This window comes from Melampsora larici-populina, assembly GCF_000204055.1.
Source record: "Melampsora larici-populina 98AG31 unplaced genomic scaffold MELLAscaffold_40, whole genome shotgun sequence".
In the NCBI taxonomy this organism is placed as follows: Eukaryota; Fungi; Basidiomycota; class Pucciniomycetes; order Pucciniales; family Melampsoraceae; genus Melampsora; species Melampsora laricis-populina.
This window is the reverse complement of record NW_006768804.1, coordinates 618,477-635,689: the sequence shown is the minus strand read 5'-3', so window position 1 is coordinate 635,689 and position 17,213 is coordinate 618,477. Positions and strand designations below refer to the sequence as shown.

At 37.0% G+C, this 17,213-nt stretch overlaps 4 protein-coding genes across 4 annotated transcripts; all 4 read left to right on the top strand.

The window, feature by feature from the left end:
* Window positions 1-2,088: 2,088 nt before the first annotated feature.
* On the top strand, window positions 2,089-6,442 carry MELLADRAFT_109967 (uncharacterized protein; the record flags this gene model as incomplete). Its single annotated transcript, XM_007414024.1, has 4 exons — window positions 2,089-2,131; window positions 2,211-2,587; window positions 5,734-5,815; window positions 6,222-6,442. The coding sequence occupies 4 exons, from the start codon at window positions 2,089-2,091 to the stop codon at window positions 6,440-6,442; spliced, it is 723 nt and encodes a 240-aa protein (XP_007414086.1).
* A 595-nt stretch (window positions 6,443-7,037) lies between these two features.
* MELLADRAFT_75439 (uncharacterized protein) lies at window positions 7,038-8,164 on the top strand (the record flags this gene model as incomplete). Its single annotated transcript, XM_007414025.1, has 6 exons — window positions 7,038-7,289; window positions 7,368-7,514; window positions 7,569-7,679; window positions 7,763-7,912; window positions 7,998-8,075; window positions 8,134-8,164. 3 exons carry the CDS (start codon window positions 7,074-7,076, stop codon window positions 7,590-7,592), a joined length of 387 nt encoding a protein of 128 aa, XP_007414087.1.
* A 2,198-nt stretch (window positions 8,165-10,362) lies between these two features.
* MELLADRAFT_38429 (uncharacterized protein) lies at window positions 10,363-12,000 on the top strand (the record flags this gene model as incomplete). The annotated part of the gene is made up of 5 exons (XM_007414026.1): window positions 10,363-10,749; window positions 10,866-10,991; window positions 11,124-11,423; window positions 11,522-11,757; window positions 11,835-12,000. 5 exons carry the CDS (start codon window positions 10,363-10,365, stop codon window positions 11,998-12,000), a joined length of 1,215 nt encoding a protein of 404 aa, XP_007414088.1.
* A 2,183-nt stretch (window positions 12,001-14,183) lies between these two features.
* MELLADRAFT_91210 (uncharacterized protein) lies at window positions 14,184-17,213 on the top strand (the record flags this gene model as incomplete). Its single annotated transcript, XM_007414027.1, has 8 exons — window positions 14,184-14,209; window positions 14,305-14,387; window positions 14,514-14,999; window positions 15,168-15,711; window positions 15,791-16,036; window positions 16,104-16,165; window positions 16,250-16,600; window positions 16,714-17,213. The coding sequence occupies 8 exons, from the start codon at window positions 14,184-14,186 to the stop codon at window positions 17,211-17,213; spliced, it is 2,298 nt and encodes a 765-aa protein (XP_007414089.1).

Genomic DNA, 17,213 nt, shown 5'->3' with positions numbered 1-17,213 from the left:
GAGCACCAAGCTTGTAAATTTATATTACAAAGTTACTGCCAAGAAAGTCAACTGGGTCAACTGGGTTTTTGAAAACCGGGTCAGGTTTGAGAGCCCCTATTGATGACTTTGAAGAAAAAAAACCTTGATTTTTATCAAAAAGTGACCAAGTCTTTGAGAAAGTCAATGAGTTTTTTGTGAAATTTTCAAAAGTTGATGAGTTTTTGAAAAACTCAGTAAGTTTTTGAAAAAACTTGATCACTTTTTGAAAAAACTTAGGGGTTTTTTTGTTGAAAACTCAAGGTTTTGTTTTCTCCAAAGTCATCAATCATGCAAAGGGCTGTACTTTTTCAAGTTGAAACCTGAGCTTTGTTCAACTTCAAATTGTTTTCTTTTTCTTTTTTGAGCTTGATTGATATATTCCTTATTACTCATTCAATAATTCATGAATGGAAAGAATATCCAAATTTACCAAAACAAAAATCAAGATTGATTATTCCTGCAACAACATACACCACAGGATCGATTCTGAGGGGAGAGTGGGTGTGATTGGGATCTGGAGAAGTCGGTGTTCGATCATCGGTTCAAAACACGCGAACCTACCGAAGTCCGTTCAGCGTGATGTCTAAAGAGATTTCACAGCAATACCACGTGAAAGCTTGGTAAAGACATCTTGGGACCCACTCACGAGAAAATCTCGTGATCGATCCTTGTTTTGGTGCGAGATTTTCAAGCTGAGTAATAGCCATGAACCAGCCAGGATTCCAACGGAGTTTGGAATCCCAAAGAATTGTCGTAACGATTCCGATACTTGCCATGGGTATTTCATGGTTTAACCATGGAAGCACTCATTTTTGATATGAGCCGAGAATTTTCGACATTGGTTCAGTCTTTGAGCATTCGGTCGTGTATCATGCAATTGTGAGCCACTCACTGTGGCATATTTTTAACAAAGAGTGCCTTTCCCTCGATCACAAGGCATTTCTAAAAAAGTAGAGTAATCGAATTAATTATGCCATCAAGTTGAGAATAACAAGGAATCAAGAGAAATGCTCGAAAGAGGGGTTGATTCAGCCAATCTGGTGAAAAAAAACCTTGGTTTATTTGGAACAATGCTTCGCCGTGGCAGTATATTCAACAAAGGGTGCCTTTGCTTTGATCCCAGGGCATTTCTAAACGCCAGGCTGACCGAATTGGTTACACAGCCAAGGTGAGATTACCCGATGTGTCAGTCAAACACTCAAATGAAACTATCCATCCAATCTGGTAAAAAACCCTGTGCTTTTGAAACAAATTAGGGGAAGCGCCGCAAGTATAGATAATTTTTGTTTGATTCAGCCCCTGCAATTTTGCTATATAATCCTCCCTTCATCAAGTCCGTCCTCCCTTTGCAAAAGAGCATGGCATTTACCTCAAAATCCCAGTTCAGCTTTCTCACTGTCTATTTCATACTACGCTCTCTAGCTTTCCTTTCAGTAAGCCATGTTATTCATCTTTGCTGCCATGGGTTTTTCCTTTAGTACTTCTGTACGCTTAGGAAATTCTTCATAGTAGTCTTGAATTTCTATTACTATCTTTGCTGCCATGAGTTTTTCCTTTAGTACTTCCGTACGCTTAGGAAATTCTTCATAGTAGTCTTGAATTTCTATACCTATCTTTGCTGCCATGAGTTTTTCCTTTAGTACTTCTGTACGCTTAGGAAATTCTTTGTATCAGAGGATGTTGTTCTTCCTTTCACCTTTTTAAATCTACTCTTTACGCTTAACTCCTTTTGTAAATCCAGCGGCCTTTGTATTGTTTGATTATGATTTTCTTTTATACCCTCACGCCTCAGTGTTGTCTTTGCGTTGAGTCTCAGAGTGTGAAATTTTCTATGAGTGTACAAAGTCTCAAAGAGCTGTCTCAAAAAACTGTCAAACTTTATGAAAAGCAACAAATGAGTGTGAGATAATTTCTACAATCAACATTTGAGTCAAATCATCTTATTCTCAAAGTTTCAAGTGATAATTTGTTAAGCTTAACAAAGTCGGTTTTCCACATTCAGCAAATTTGCATTCGACTTCATCTGTGTGCTCTTAAGCCACCTATCAAAAAGTAATTTGATCAAAAATGAACCTTTCAGAGAACGCAGTTGGAACGATTCATGAAAAATGTAAGTTGCTAAATACCTACCAAAAGCACTGTAGACAATTTGAGATCCTATCAAAAACTCATACTCGGCGGCATTTTAGACTTTGAAGTTACTTCTTTAGGTCCCGATGGACCTACCTATTGGTGTACTGCCTGTAGCTCTGGTCGAACAATGAAGACTTATGACAGGCATCGAAAATCAAAAGTGCACAAAGACAATGTTGAAATTATTCTTGCTGAAGAAAGAATGATAGGACAAGAATCAACTTCAACAGCTGATGTGACCGGACAAGAAGATGTCATGCTTGGTGTACAAACAATGGACAATGAGGAGCCCAAAGTTGTATGTTATGATGAATTATATAGCTCAGATAACTCCGACAATACTTCTCCTTCAGACATAGAATCAGAAGTCGCCCCTCCAGAGCCTTGGTCTAGTGAGTATCGTGATTACTTTGCTCTGAAGAATTTTGATTGGGTGTATCGAGGAGACGGACCAACCAAGGTAGATATTGAGGATCTTCTAGAAAAAGGAATTCGACAATTTGAAGAGTTGGATCAGGGAGAGGAAGAGAGAATGGAGCAAGTTGAACCAGAAAATGAGGAAGAGCTACAGATGATCAAAGAGGGGAAATTTCTGGCCGAAAATGAGAAAGCAGAGTGGTACCCTTTCAAAAAGAAAGAGGTACGTAATGTTCCATGATATATAGTTTAAACACACTCTTGATGCCTAATTGAATATGTTTGTGGCCTGAACTTCAGCACTTTCTGGCATTGCTTTTGTTGGGATCGATGAGAAACTTACTATCTCGCTTACAATATGATATTTTGCGAGCAATTCTGGTAGTTGCTTCTGTCAAACTACCGGCATGGAGTGTTTTACGAGGTGTCCGTGAAGGACTAAAGAATCGCTTGAAAATAAATGTTGTTGAAAATACCTCTGCTCTGGGAAATCCGTGTTTTGGTCTCTCTATTCAAGAAACTGTGTCACAGGGAAGTTATTCTTATCAAGCTATCAAGGTCTGGACTGGATTTTACTCACATGTTCTCTTATTTTGTGTTTATAGGAATTAGCAAATCCTGAAGTCTGTCCTCATTTACAATTCATCCCTGAATACGAGCCTGGAACTGTCATCAACAGATTTTCACAGTCCAGAAAGTGGCGCGAAGGATTCTCCAGAGATCTTCGGGTTCAAATGGTTCAAACATCTTCCGGTCAATTCTTTATCTATGAGCCAGTACAGCTAGCCTCACAGGATATATTAGTTCCTATATACTTTTACAAGACAACATCCGATACATTTGCAAAGTGCATGAGGTTGGGTACCGTATCTCAAAATCAAAACACAACCTATCGGCTTGAGATTGAAGCTGAACCAAATTTTGACTCTGAACATCTGGAGGACATTAATATAAAGGAGTTCAGAGTTGAATATACTAATCTGGTGACTAAAGATGGGTGTATGCTAAAAGACATTTGTGGTGAGAAAATATATCGTAAGCTCAACTACATTTATGAGACTCTCCATTTTTGTTGATTAGATTTTTTTTATTCAAACAGAGAAAGATCGGCTATTTTGGAAGGAGATATCCCTTCCAAATCCTTGGCGGACAAAGGCTAATGGATTACTTATTAGACATGTTCCAATTACACTCTACTCGGATGATACTTCAGGCAATCAATCAAAAAAGTGGAACAAACACGACTCTTTCTATTTCACACTGTCTGGTCTTCCACCAAGTTTGACAAACCAAGAATACAATATACATTTTCACGCTACCACTAACTCAGCAGCTGTACTTGAGCTGGGTGAGCAGGTTGTGGATGAACTCGGGTAAGGTCCATTTCTTTTACATCAATCAAGAAATCTTTGACTGATACAATGTTTACATGTTTAAATATTGAAATTTGTATGATCAGTAAACTCGGCGAGATTGGATTCTCAACCTATGATCAGTCGATTGATAAAACGGTCCATGTGATGGTTGTTGTAATGTGCTACCTTGGCGACTCGCCTATGCACGCCGAGATCACAAATACTATGAACCCATCAATGGCACTTCATCCATGTCGAATGTGTACTCTGGGTGTGTCCGCGCAAGACGAGAAGCTTTCGAAAAAGTATATTTCGAATTTTGTGGGATTGAGTACAATCAATGGAGTCTTTGTACGCTTAGATGGTTCCTCTCATAGGTGTTTTATTTGGAGAGGAGATCTGAAACTAAATTTGTATTTTTTTGATTTCATAGGATCTTCAAGATCGTCAATGGTCATCAACAATTAGTATCACAAAACAAATATGGCTGATGGCTGCAACACACGGACAAAAGAAAAAAATTGATGACCTATCAAAAGAAAATGGAGTGCGGGATAAGATCACTCAAGTATTTCTTGATTCACTTCATGACCTCCGATATAGTGGTAAAATGAAAGAAGCAAGAGATCAGTGGGTGAAGCAGAATGAAGAACTTGGTGAGCGCTTGTACAATCCTTTCCTACGGCTGAAAGGTACGTCATCTATTCTTTGCTTTTGATAAATAGTTTTTGATCATGTTTATTCCAGGTTTTGATGGTCACAAGGATACGTCAGTAGAGATACTTCATGTTGTACTATTGGGGATAGTAAAGTATATGACAAAGGATGCAGTAGCAAAAACTCCAGCTGGTCTTCTCTCAGAAATGAAAGGAAGATGGGCTTCGTTTAATGTTGATGGATTAAATGTTCCACCTATTCAGGCAGATCAAATGGTCAAGTATGTTGGTGGTCTTGCGGGTTCTGGTTTTCGGACAGCCTTACAAGCGGCTCCTTTTGTATTTTTTCCTTATCTCACTCCAGAAAGACGAAAGATGTGGATTTCCCTCTGTCATCTCTCAGCTTACATATTCCAAAACAGTTACACCGACGAAAAAGCTCACTTAAATCAAATCCGGATCTTGATCAATCAGTTTCTACGGGATGCAATTCAAGATAATGCACAATGGGTGAATAAACCAAAGTTCCATATGCTGATCCATCTCACCGACTCCATGGAGCGCTTTGGTCCAGCCTGTTTGTTTGCAACAGAGAAGTTTGAACAATACAATGGGGTACTCCGTGGATGCTCAATCCATTCTAATAAACAAAGTCCAGGATATGACATCGCAATCACCTTTACTACATACCGTTTACTTCGTACTCTCTTATCAGGTGGAATATTTTATGACGAAAACCTATGCTGTAATGCTCATGCCGGATCAGGAGTAATTGGCTTATTTAAAGCTAACTCCACTGTACGACAAACTATGGGTTTGAAACTTCCAATTACCAAAGAAAATCACTATGATATCAAGTGTATGTTTTCTTATGTTAGATGTGTGGAAGTAGATCTGCATTCTTTAACTGATGGTATTGAACTCTTTTTGAAGTTTCCGACACGTCTGTGGATCTTGATGTGCCGGAACATCTAGTGCAGCTCAACTCTAGGGCTGAGTGGAAGAAGGTTATCAATGTAAGGATGCCGAATGGTCAAAATTTGAAGCACGGTTCATTTGTTTGGGTAATTCATTCTAGCCGTTTTTTAAGATACCTCATTGAAGATATCCTTTTGGCTGATATTTCTAAATCTCTCTCTTACTGAAAAAAGATGCTAGAAAAGGAAAAAGAGGCTTTAAAATCTATTGGCATTATTGAATCAATTTGGAGCCCAGTCGCAACAGATGATGATTGTGTGGTTGAGCTGACATTGTGTCAAAGTGTTCCCGAAATCCATCCATTCTATATGATGCGTGAGATTTGTAAAAGCCGGAAAAAAGTTTGGATAAAATTGAAGGTATGTTCTCTTTCATAGAATCATACGTATTAGCTTTGATTGATGCTGCCTTCAGGCTATTGAGTGCCTGATAAATGTTCAGCATAACTGTCATGATCACGGATGCCAAGTTAAACTCACAAAGCAGAGGACAGTTGAACGACGGCTGACCATCAAGCTCACTGAAGAGATCCAACATACTGAGAACACCTCCTACATCATAAACTCGGCTTCCTTATACTCATCAGATATTCACCTTCGTGCTGCAAACATCCCAAGTTCTGATGTTACCCCTGAAGAGTGGGATCTTGCAATTGAATCAGGTATGAATGAATGGGTTGTTAACAAAGAAAAAAAAGCAAATCAAGCAGAGGAAAAGGAGAAGACAAAGCTTAAAAAGGAGGAAGAGAAAGCAGCAAAGAAAGAAGAGAAGTCTAAAAAAAAAGAAGAGAATGCTAGGAAGAAGGAAGAGAAAGCTCAGCAAAAGGCTCAAGTTGATAAAGATAGACTTGAGGCTTTGAGTAGTTTGTTTTCTACAGGTTAGGTGTAAATTGTGTTTCAATGAAAAAGGTTTAATTAAAAGAATTTCTCTTAAAGTGCTATCCCAAGTTGGGAAATAAAACACAGCCATCAATGTGATTTGAGAACATCCAAAAATAAAAAAATTCAAAAAATTAGAGATTCAAAAATTCACAACTTCAAGAAAATCAAGAGGATTTGAAAGTCCACATCTCACAAAGGAAATGGCTGTTGGGAGTTGATCATATTTACAGAAATTTTTGATTGAAACAAACAATATATCACATATGAGCATATAAGATTTCCAATGCTGAAGGACACATAATGAACTTTAGATGTAAAGTCTTCAAGCAATATAAGCAATCAAATATTGATTTTCTGCGCAGAATCAAAAACCAAAGAACAGATTGATTCTAGAAGTCAAGAATAAATGATAACATTCATCTGAATGCACAGTGTGGCGTAAAGAGTTTGAATAAATGTGTAATTCACAAGATGGTGTTCGAAAGATGATCACACATGTCACACCCACCTGTGAACTTTGAATGTCACAAGTGGGTACAAAGACATCGATTTAGGATCATCTCACCCCCTCACCATCGATCACTTCGACGGTCAACAGCATCACCATCTTCTCCTTTCGATTATCAAACCAAATGGCGGATTCCAGTGACAGTAGTATAGATCCCAATGCTTTAGCTCAGGCCGGTCTTTTTGACGCATCTGCACTTTTTGGACCTTCCTCTCCTCAAGGGCGTGCAAGTCCTATTCAAAGTGATCATTCTTTCTTGACTTCATCTACATTCAATGAAACTGCTGATCTGTTAGGTATGACTGAAGAGTATCGTAACTTGGCATCAAGAATCATCAGCGTAAGTTCATCCTCCATCTCCTTGCTATGGGATTATCATCTCTGATTCATCTTTTGACTCCTTGATCGATTTCTTTAGAAATCAACTCCAGAGAACCAGTATGAAAATTATATTTGTCTTTCAACATCCATACTTCAAGCTGTGCGGTCTAGACCGTCAAACTTAGATGAATCCACTGTAAATAAACGACAAAAGTTGTCATGGGAGCCAAGCGCTACATATGTGGCAAGTAATCATTTATTTTCTAATATGTCATTATCTAATCCTTTTTTGTTATAGGATTGGCTCAACGCAATCACTTGAGAGACCCTTCTCAGTGCAAAAATCACATCATACAGTGATTCAGTGAATGCAGATCCCATTGAAGATTCTTTTGACCGACTCATCTGGGTGAAGCTTTACTCTTATCATTTTTCTTCACCTCCTCAATTCCTTAATCCATCTAAGTCTGATCATGATTATGTTCTATGTAGGAGGCGATCATGGCACAAACCGATTCTTTTAAGCGTTCCCACTTCCCAGAAGGATTTGGAACTACAAGTGGCTCGGGTGTTACCTCAACTGTGAAGACACACATGCAAAACCATGCAATGAAAAATGCAAAGGCTGAATTACGAATCAAGGTATGTGAAGTGAATAGGATCATCTTCTTCTCTTCAAGTGAATTAAATCGCCACTAAAAATGTCTTTCTTGTATGCTGTTTTTAGCTCATGATTGGTGTGCTACCAAGGGTTAATGTTGCACCCACAATCCCAGTTCCTGAGATTAACACAATACACCTCAAGGTACTTGGATTTCTGTTTCATGACGTTTTCATTCACTCTGACTCTGTCTTTGAATCAGGTACATAACTACTGTGTTGAGAAATCAAAAGCTTCAACCGAACTAGAGATAGGGAAGGTTCTCAAACCTGAAATCAAGATCCGAATCATATTGCTTGTAAGTAATTGGGTTTGTTAATCATCCAAAGATACAAGATTAGAAACCGACTCTTCAATACCATCTTTCCAGCGAATGCAAACTTTAAATTCATACAAACTTTCACACCCAGCCAAGCAGTCACAATGGTTCCACATTGATCGCATCTTGAAGGAGATCAGAGATGAGAATAAAGCGCAAAAGAATGTCAAATATGAGACTGCGTAAGCACAGCCAATCTTTCTACATTCAAAGGTATCAGCATATTGATGCCCATACAACTCGCAGTTTCTTTAAAGAGTTACTCCGTCGTGATGCAACCCTCTTTACTGGAAAAACAAAGTATGCCGACTATCCCACCAATGAGAATTTTGCCCCTCCCACCCGCGCTGAAGTCATTCAAATCCTCGGTGAATAAATCAAGCTCATATCACAAAATCAAAAGTAAACATGATATATAGAATATTTGAAGCACTTGTACATCTTAGCTAGCATGTCTTCTTCATTTCATCATCTTATTTTGTATGCTATGAATATATTGTATTTTTATCAGTCAAAAGAATATCGCATTATCCATATTACTGAAATTGTGAAAATGATGGTGTTATTTCAGAAAAATTCCAAGAGATCTTCGGAAAGCTGGTTTGAGGAGTCATCGTGAGAATTCCTTAAATTCCACATTGGATTTCCGAGAATTTTTCATGATGAGCCGCCATGCAGATCATCACCGATGAGTATCCATGAGCAATTCCTGTGTACTCATCTTGATTTTTTACGGTAGGTTTCCGTGAAAAAATCATGATATACCTGAAGAATCCATGAACGATTCTCATGAATCGCTTAGGGTGAATTCATATGAACAATCACCGAGTGATCATCATGACTTGATCACGGTGGTTTCATGTAGGTGATCACGGTGTTTCATCGTAAACTGCTCATGGTGAACACTCATGAATCGATCATGGTGAACAGCCATAAGTTCTCTATGTGAAACCCATGGGACACCTACATTGACTTCACCGCATCAAGGACTGCGGTGAATCAACGACTTGGCTGATCCCAAGTGAACACCGTGGACCACCTATTTAAAATAATTCACCGAACGACCCACGGTGAATCAATCCTGTGGTGTATAAGATACACTTGATAGTATTCAATTTCAACTTTTGGTATTTAAATATGATCATCCACATAATAGATCACAAACTATCAAACACTAAAAAATCTTCAAGGACTCAGCACCACTAGTCTTTGGTAAGCAATATGCCGTATAGAACTTGAGTATTGATTGTGTTGATCAATTAGCTTTGTTGACTTGAATTGAGACATCGTCCCTAATTGTATCTGTTAATTAAGGATTTCAGTGTAAAGCTAACAAAGTCTTTTCCTTGCTAAGAAGGCTTTGAGAGAGGGCTTTGTTTCTTTGAAAATCACAGCATGCCATGCTCATTTTCTTCCTTGTTGATGCTATGTATCAGAGCATTTGTAGTAAGACAGTCAGACTACCCAGTTTCCTGTGATTTGTAAAGTGTAGTGTGAGTGGTGGTATCATAACAACCTTATGTACTAAAGCGATGCTCTAATTTCAAATTTAACGACTCACCAAGTTGAGCAGACCATCCACTTTGACTTCAAACCCTTTCATTTCTCAACAAATCATTCTCAACAAAATCATTCTCAACGATGCCAAAACCATCACTAGTTCTACCTAATCTGAATTCTAATCTAACTTCGACTACAACTTCAACTTCATCTACTACTACAACTTCATCATCTACCAATTCATCAACATTAGATTCATTAAACTCTTTATCAGATTCACTTCCATCAACCATCAACAAACCGATTTCAAAAAGACCACCTTTAACGATCACATCAATCTATAATCCACCTCCAATCCCAGCACCATCTATTGGACATCATCGAAACAATTCAGTTAGTTCATATCGAACACATAAATCAAATGGATCACTTACTCTTTCAACCGGAACCACCCCATCCTCTTCATTTGCATTACAACCTACTCACTATTCACCCGAAACATCACGTGAATCTTTATATCCTACAACTAATACGACTAGCATAGATTTAGATGATGAGAATGGAGGAAGGATTACAGATCCGAATCGGATCATTGAAGATATTCAAGCTGCTATGAATGGGATCGGAGGAAGTCATCATTTAGGAGTGAACAATCTGAACGAATTTGGACTTTCTTCTCCTTTAGGATTTGGAAATGGACAGAATCGATCTAGATCGGGTAGTAGTACTTCTTTTACGGTTAGAAGACAAAGATTATCAGAGACGCCTACTCGATCTGTTTCTTCAGAATCTCGTCAACGGAACGGAGAAGAAGAAGAGGGTGGTGGAGTAGATGATCAAGTGAACCAGAAAGAGAGTGGAAGTGGAGAAGATGAAGACTTTTTACAAATCGAATTCGATCCGAAAGATTTAGAAGTCTTAAATAGTTTAGGTGAAGGAGCTGGCGGAGAAGTTAAAAAGGTGTTACATAGACCTTCTGGACTTTATATGGCTAAAAAGGTAAGCAGCAAAAACCCAAATAGAGGGAAAGAAAACAAAATCTCTATCAAACTTGTTCTTTTATGTTAGGTATTGGAAATTGATTTTTGGGTGATTTTTTTTTTGCTTGGATCAAGGCGATTCCTACTTCTCCGAATCCATTAGTTCATAAACAAATCTTGAGAGAATTAGCATTTAATAGAGAAGTTGCAAATGGCGAAACACCTTGGATTGTTAAATATTATGGAGCATTTTTAGAAGAAGTAAGTGATTTTTTCAATCAATCAATCCAAGAAAAGAACATTTCTCTCAATTTATAAATATCCAAACCTTTTTTTTACCCCCCAAAAACATCATGATTTTTGTTTCTTTTCGAAAAAACAATCAACAAACAGAATGATACTCAAATTGCAATCTTATTAGAATTTTGTGAAGGAGGATCATTAGATTCGATTTACAAACAAATCAAATCACGTCAAGGTAGAATAGGAGAAAAGATTTTAGGAAAAGTAGCTGAATCAGTTCTATCTGGCTTAAATTATTTACATATGAAAAAGATTATTCATCGAGATATTAAACCTTCGAATATATTGGTCACTAAGAATGGAGAGATTAAGATATGTGATTTAGGTGTATCGGGTGAATTGATTGGGTCACTTGCTGGAACTTTTATGGGCACTTCGGCTTACATGGCTGTAAGTTTTGATTCAAAACCACTTCTTTTTCTTATTCATTTTTTTGATGATCAAGGTTTCTTGATGTTATCTTTTTTTTGGGCGTACGTTTTTTATAGCCTGAAAGGATTAGAGGAAAACCTCATTCGATTACTTCAGATGTTTGGTCATTAGGTTTAAGTTTATTAGAATTAGCTTTAAATCGATTTCCACTTTCGTCAAATGATGATCAAACTCCTATGCATCCGTTTGATTTAGTTCAAACTGTCTTGACCTTTCAAATGCCTTCTTTGGATGAAGAAATCGAATTGGGAATCCAATGGACTAAATCTTTTCAACATTTTTGTAAGACTTGGTAAGCTCCTTCTTGATTTCTTTCTCTTCTTTTTTTAGTTGGGTCTTGAGAAGGTTTTGATGATGGTCTTTTTGTAGTTTGGATCAAGATCCGAATGCTAGACCGATACCTAAATTACTTTTAAACCAACATCCTTGGATCATTAAATCAAGAACTTGGACACCTGATTTGGTTGAATGGTTATGTCAAGTTTGGGATTGGCCTTCTTCTGCTTCTGCTTCTACTACTACTACTACTTCTTAGTGTAATGAGGCAAATTATAATCTACTAGATTGGATATGGATTTGTTTTTTTTTTGGATTTGTTCATTTTTTTGGTTTTGCATGCTTTTTTTTGGAACGGAATAAGTTGATGCATATTACTTTATCATGAATCTATGGCAAAGATTTTATTTTTCAATTCTCGTTTATAATTAGATGTTTTATAATTTCTTTTATTTTGAAACAAAAAAATGTCTTCTTTGGTGATTTTTTTCTTTTTTTGTTAATGGAATCATGTTAAGATGAAGTGATAGTTTTTAAGTATATAGATAAGTATTAGTGATTAAAGAAGGATTGATTTTGAAGTATATAGGAATATGTTTAAAGTGTAATATAATCAATATAAAATTGAAAATAATTTCGGGAGATTTGGGGTTGACTATGACGGAGGTCAAGTTGGAGATTGAGACTTTTGTAATCAAAAAAGTGAGTCTGGTTTTGTAAATTTGCCAACATTTGGATCATCTTTTTGATGAGCACAAATCTCAAATGTTGTAGTTTATGGCCTTCTATGGCTAGAACAGGAAACCCAAGCTGATCAGACAAATGATGCCAGTTCAGCTTTGAGACTTCTTGACCACTCTGCTCTTTGATGGTCATCTATGTTGATTGCCACCATCTTACAAACCAAACTGAAGAAAACTCATTTGATTACTCTACTTTCATGGCTCCAACTCCTTCCAAGCCAGTATCTAAACCTAGAAACAGGCCCACAAAAAGCTTGGGTTGTGATTGATTGTAAAAAGAAACATGGTATTGAACCAGGAACCAGACTGGCACTAAAGCAAATTGCCAGTCCCAAGAAATAGTTGCTGATCCGACTGAAATCGACGTCAAATCTATCTTTAATGTAGACAAGTTCATTGATGAAATGGAAAGGCAAGGATCTGAAGAAATACATATAAGCTTGGTCAAGCACCAAAGGCAAGTCTGATTTTCACATTGAATCTGCAATCCATCATTTTTCAAATCTGATCCGTTGAGCTGTGTTGGATTGAATCCAAAGACAAAACAATATCTTAGAGGTGCATGAGTCTGATAAGATGGAGGATGATGATAGTATAGAGTGCTGAGCAATCAAAGTGTTGATGAATTGAGTGTAAATGAAACGATTGATGATGTCATTGAGTCGACTGTGACTGAGAAGCGTTGAAGGTGTTTTGATTATGCGCATACCACTTAGTTCCACTACTTTGGCATTACATTTTTAAAATGATCAATTCAAGAAACCATTTCAACCAACTGAGCTTGAATGGTTCATCAGCTTATAAGAGTACTATCACCAAAGTTTACGACGATTCGATTTGATAAATCACTCGAGGAAATCAAAACATGATTTCACCAAACTTACATCCATCTGGACCAAGACCCATGCCAATGCCAACAAACACTTCAAATGATCAACTAACACTCAAAGAAACAAACGAACAAAAGAAATTATCGATTAGAAGAATCGAAGTTGAAGATCCGAATATAAACTTAACTAAACGGTTTCAAAGAACATTAGATGTATCACAATTCACATCACCTAGAATCGCTCCTAATCCAATGCCCAATCCTAGTAGTCCAACCACATCAAACCATGGTTGGAGGTTTGGTGGAATTTCATTAAGATCTCAATCTGGAAACTTTCTTACGAACCATCTTACAAATTCTGGAAAACCGAATGAAGTGGGTCTTGATCATACTAGTAGTAGTAGGAATCGAACGGTTAAAGGAATGGGAAACTCTTTGTTTTTACATCAAGGGTTTTTTGATCTTTTGGGGTATACTAAAGGATCACTTTCTAGAAAAACTCATGAGTTTAATGTATTGAATAAGTTTAAAGAAAATAATTGGAATCATTTAAATGTAAGTTTAATTTCCACTGCTCAAACAAAACAAAGCAAATCCGAAATCAAACAAACATCACTTGATTTCCGAAACCATGTATTCATTTTTGCGGTTCTTCTTGTTTGGGTTTTCCTCTTACTGTAGCCATTAGATTCATTAAATTCAAATCCAAAACATTTATCACACCAAGCAACCAAATCACCAAGTTTGTCAAATAATTCGTCAAGTACATTTTCAAGAATCGGGTCTAGTTTTGGTAATGGGTTTAAATTGGTGAAGAACCTTAATCAGAATAATTTGAATACAAAAGAATCGAATCGGATTAGGATTGAAATGATTGGTAAACCTGAAATGATGAGGTTTGGATCCTTTTCTGCTTCCTCTTGTTTCTGTGTCCCATATTTAACGTGTTTTTTTTTTGGAACATGCGGTTTTTTACAACCTGAAATTATAGACATATTTGTCATGCAAGTGATGTTGAACAAGCAGAAGAAATTTTACAAAGATGGAAAACAGAACAGGTAGGAAAATTACCAGGTAATGAAGGCCATCTACATCTATCAATATATATTTGAATTTATGAAACTCCCCCAAAAAAACAGTTATATAAAACAGAAAGTTGAATTGAAGTTTTCTGATTTGGATTTTCTTTCGTTAAAATAGAACCAGGTTGGGTGACACCTATTAAAGTGATCTCGAGACAAAAAGCCGCCGAAGCACAAGCCAGAGGGATTGGCGAGATTTTTTCACAGATGGAAGAAGCAGGATTAAAGAAAGGTAGTTTAAAGGTCGTGAATGGGATGCCTACTTCAGATAGTCAATCAAGTATTAAAAGCAATATTTTAGAAGCTTTAGGATCACCTCTTACACAACCCATTCAACTTGATAGGATTTTAAAGGATGAAGAATTGGATGATGATGAGGCTCAAAGAACTATGATTGTTCATCCTGATCGGAGTAGACCATTGATGGATTTTTCAGAACCGATTGGAAGATCAGGATCAGAGAGTAGACCTTCTTCTCCTTCTGGTTTGAAAAACGTTCCGGAGGATGAAGCGATTGAAGAGACTGGTACCAGGAGTTTTATTCCTAGTCTTCAAACTGTTGAGAAAGCAGTAGCGGCTAAAGTGTTCTTTGAACAACATTACTGTAAGTGAATTTCAGATCGCATCAAGATGATGATGATTTTGGGAGAGGGATCAGTTGGATTGATGGGATACTGCTCTTTGGTAGATTCGATTTTGAAAAGACCACGTGATCGAGATCAAAGAAAAGAGTTATTGGAAAATGAAATCCATCGATTGAATTTAACTTCAGCAGAACAGAACAATATACGAATGGCATGGGTTTTGAGTGAAACGAATTATTTAAGAGAGATCAGATCTCGAGTAGGAATGAATAGTTTTATCAAGTTAAAGACGATTGGACATGGAGCCTTTGGAGTGGTATCATTAGTGAAAGAAAAACATACAGGAGAATTATTAGCCATGAAACAATTAAAAAAATCGGATATGTTAAGGAAAGGACAAGAAGGACATGTGAGAGCTGAAAGAGATTTGATGTCTTTGGCTTCATCTTCTTCTAAATGGATCGTTAGATTGATCTATTCATTTCAAGATTTAGATCATTTGTATCTTGTGATGGAATATATGATTGGAGGTGATATGTTAAATTTATTGATTGAAAAAGATAAGTTTTCGGAAGAGATGTCAAAGTTTTATATTGCTGAAATGATCCTTGCTATTGAAGAAGCTCATAGATTAGGCTTTATTCATCGAGATATTAAACCTGATAATTTTTTGTTTGATAGGGATGGTCATTTAAAGATTACTGATTTTGGTTTAGCTACGGATTTTCATTGGTACGGTTTTCTTTTCTTCTTCATGAAAAGAATATTTCAGTTAAGATCACTCACCCATCTTCGTCGTCTCCTCTTCTAGGGCTCATGATGGAGCTTATTATGATCATCAACGATTAGTATTGCTTCATAAACATGGAATTGATTTAGAAGATGGATTACCAGAGATACGAAAACATGATCAAGCTTATTTTGTTAGAGATATCTTGAGAAATGAATCTGATTTGAATCAGACTGAATTTCCTACTTCTTATTCTGATCGAGTCTTGACGATCCGAGATCGGAATCGTAAGAAATTGGCATTCTCTGTTGTAGGCACTAATAATTAGTGAGTCGATTCTCTTGACTTGAGTTGTTCAATGAGTCTGATCTGTTGTCTTTTAAATTCATGTTAGCATGGCACCTGAAGTTTTAAAATCAACTGGATATGATGAAGCATGCGATTGGTGGAGTATGGGTAAGATCAAAAGAATTGATTCCATCCCTCATCAATATTTACTCTCCATGAGTTTCTGAAACCGATTTGTTCTTTTGAGTTTAGGAGTGATCTTATTCGAGATGTTATTTGGTTATGCACCTTTTATGGCCAGATCACGTCAAATCACCCGAACGAAAATCATTCAATGGAGAAGCACATTACAATTCCCAAACGAACCTGATGTATCAAATCAAGCTAAAGATTTCATTCAAAGTTTGATTTGTGATCGAGCTGATCGATTAGGATCACGTGGGATTCCAATCTCTTCTTCACTTCATTCTTCTCGTCCTACTTCATTTTATAATTCGGTTTCGAAAAAGTTTCAGGATGGGATTTCTACTCAAACTTTTTCGGGTCCTAGTTCGGCTATGAAAGATGGTGCAAATCAGATTAGAGCTCATCCTTGGTTTTCAAGTTGAGTTTTGGTTTCACATCATTTGCTCACCGGTGCCTTTTCTAATTGGTTTCTTCTTGTCAATGGAGAACTGATTCGATTGATGATCTGATCATGGGTTGTTTTTTTGTAGATATTGATTTTGATACAATTCATCTTCAAACACCACCTTTTGTTCCAGAGATTTCAGATGAAACAGATACAAGATATTTTGAAGAAGATATAGATGATCATCCATTAGAAGTACCGGGATTGAAAGTGAATGAAGGAAATGATGTCCAAACAAGAGATCCATTACTTGGAGATAAAACTCATGGAGCCCAACTTTTAGAGACACGAAAATCACACGCGTTTGTAGGTTATACGTTTAAAGGACCTAAACGAACGGTCTTTGATCCTAGAAGAGGTGTGATTTTGGATTCTGGATTTATGAGACCTGATGCGCCGGATCTGAAGCTCGAAGAATCGGATCAGCTTGAAGGTCATGGGTCTTTGGAATCGGATTTAAAGGAAGATTTGAAATCTTGTTTTGATACTCAAGCTTTGAATACAAACCACATTGATGAAGATGATGATGAAGGGGATCAGAGAAAGTTTTCAAGGATTAATAAGATTCGTAGTATGTCATTTTGA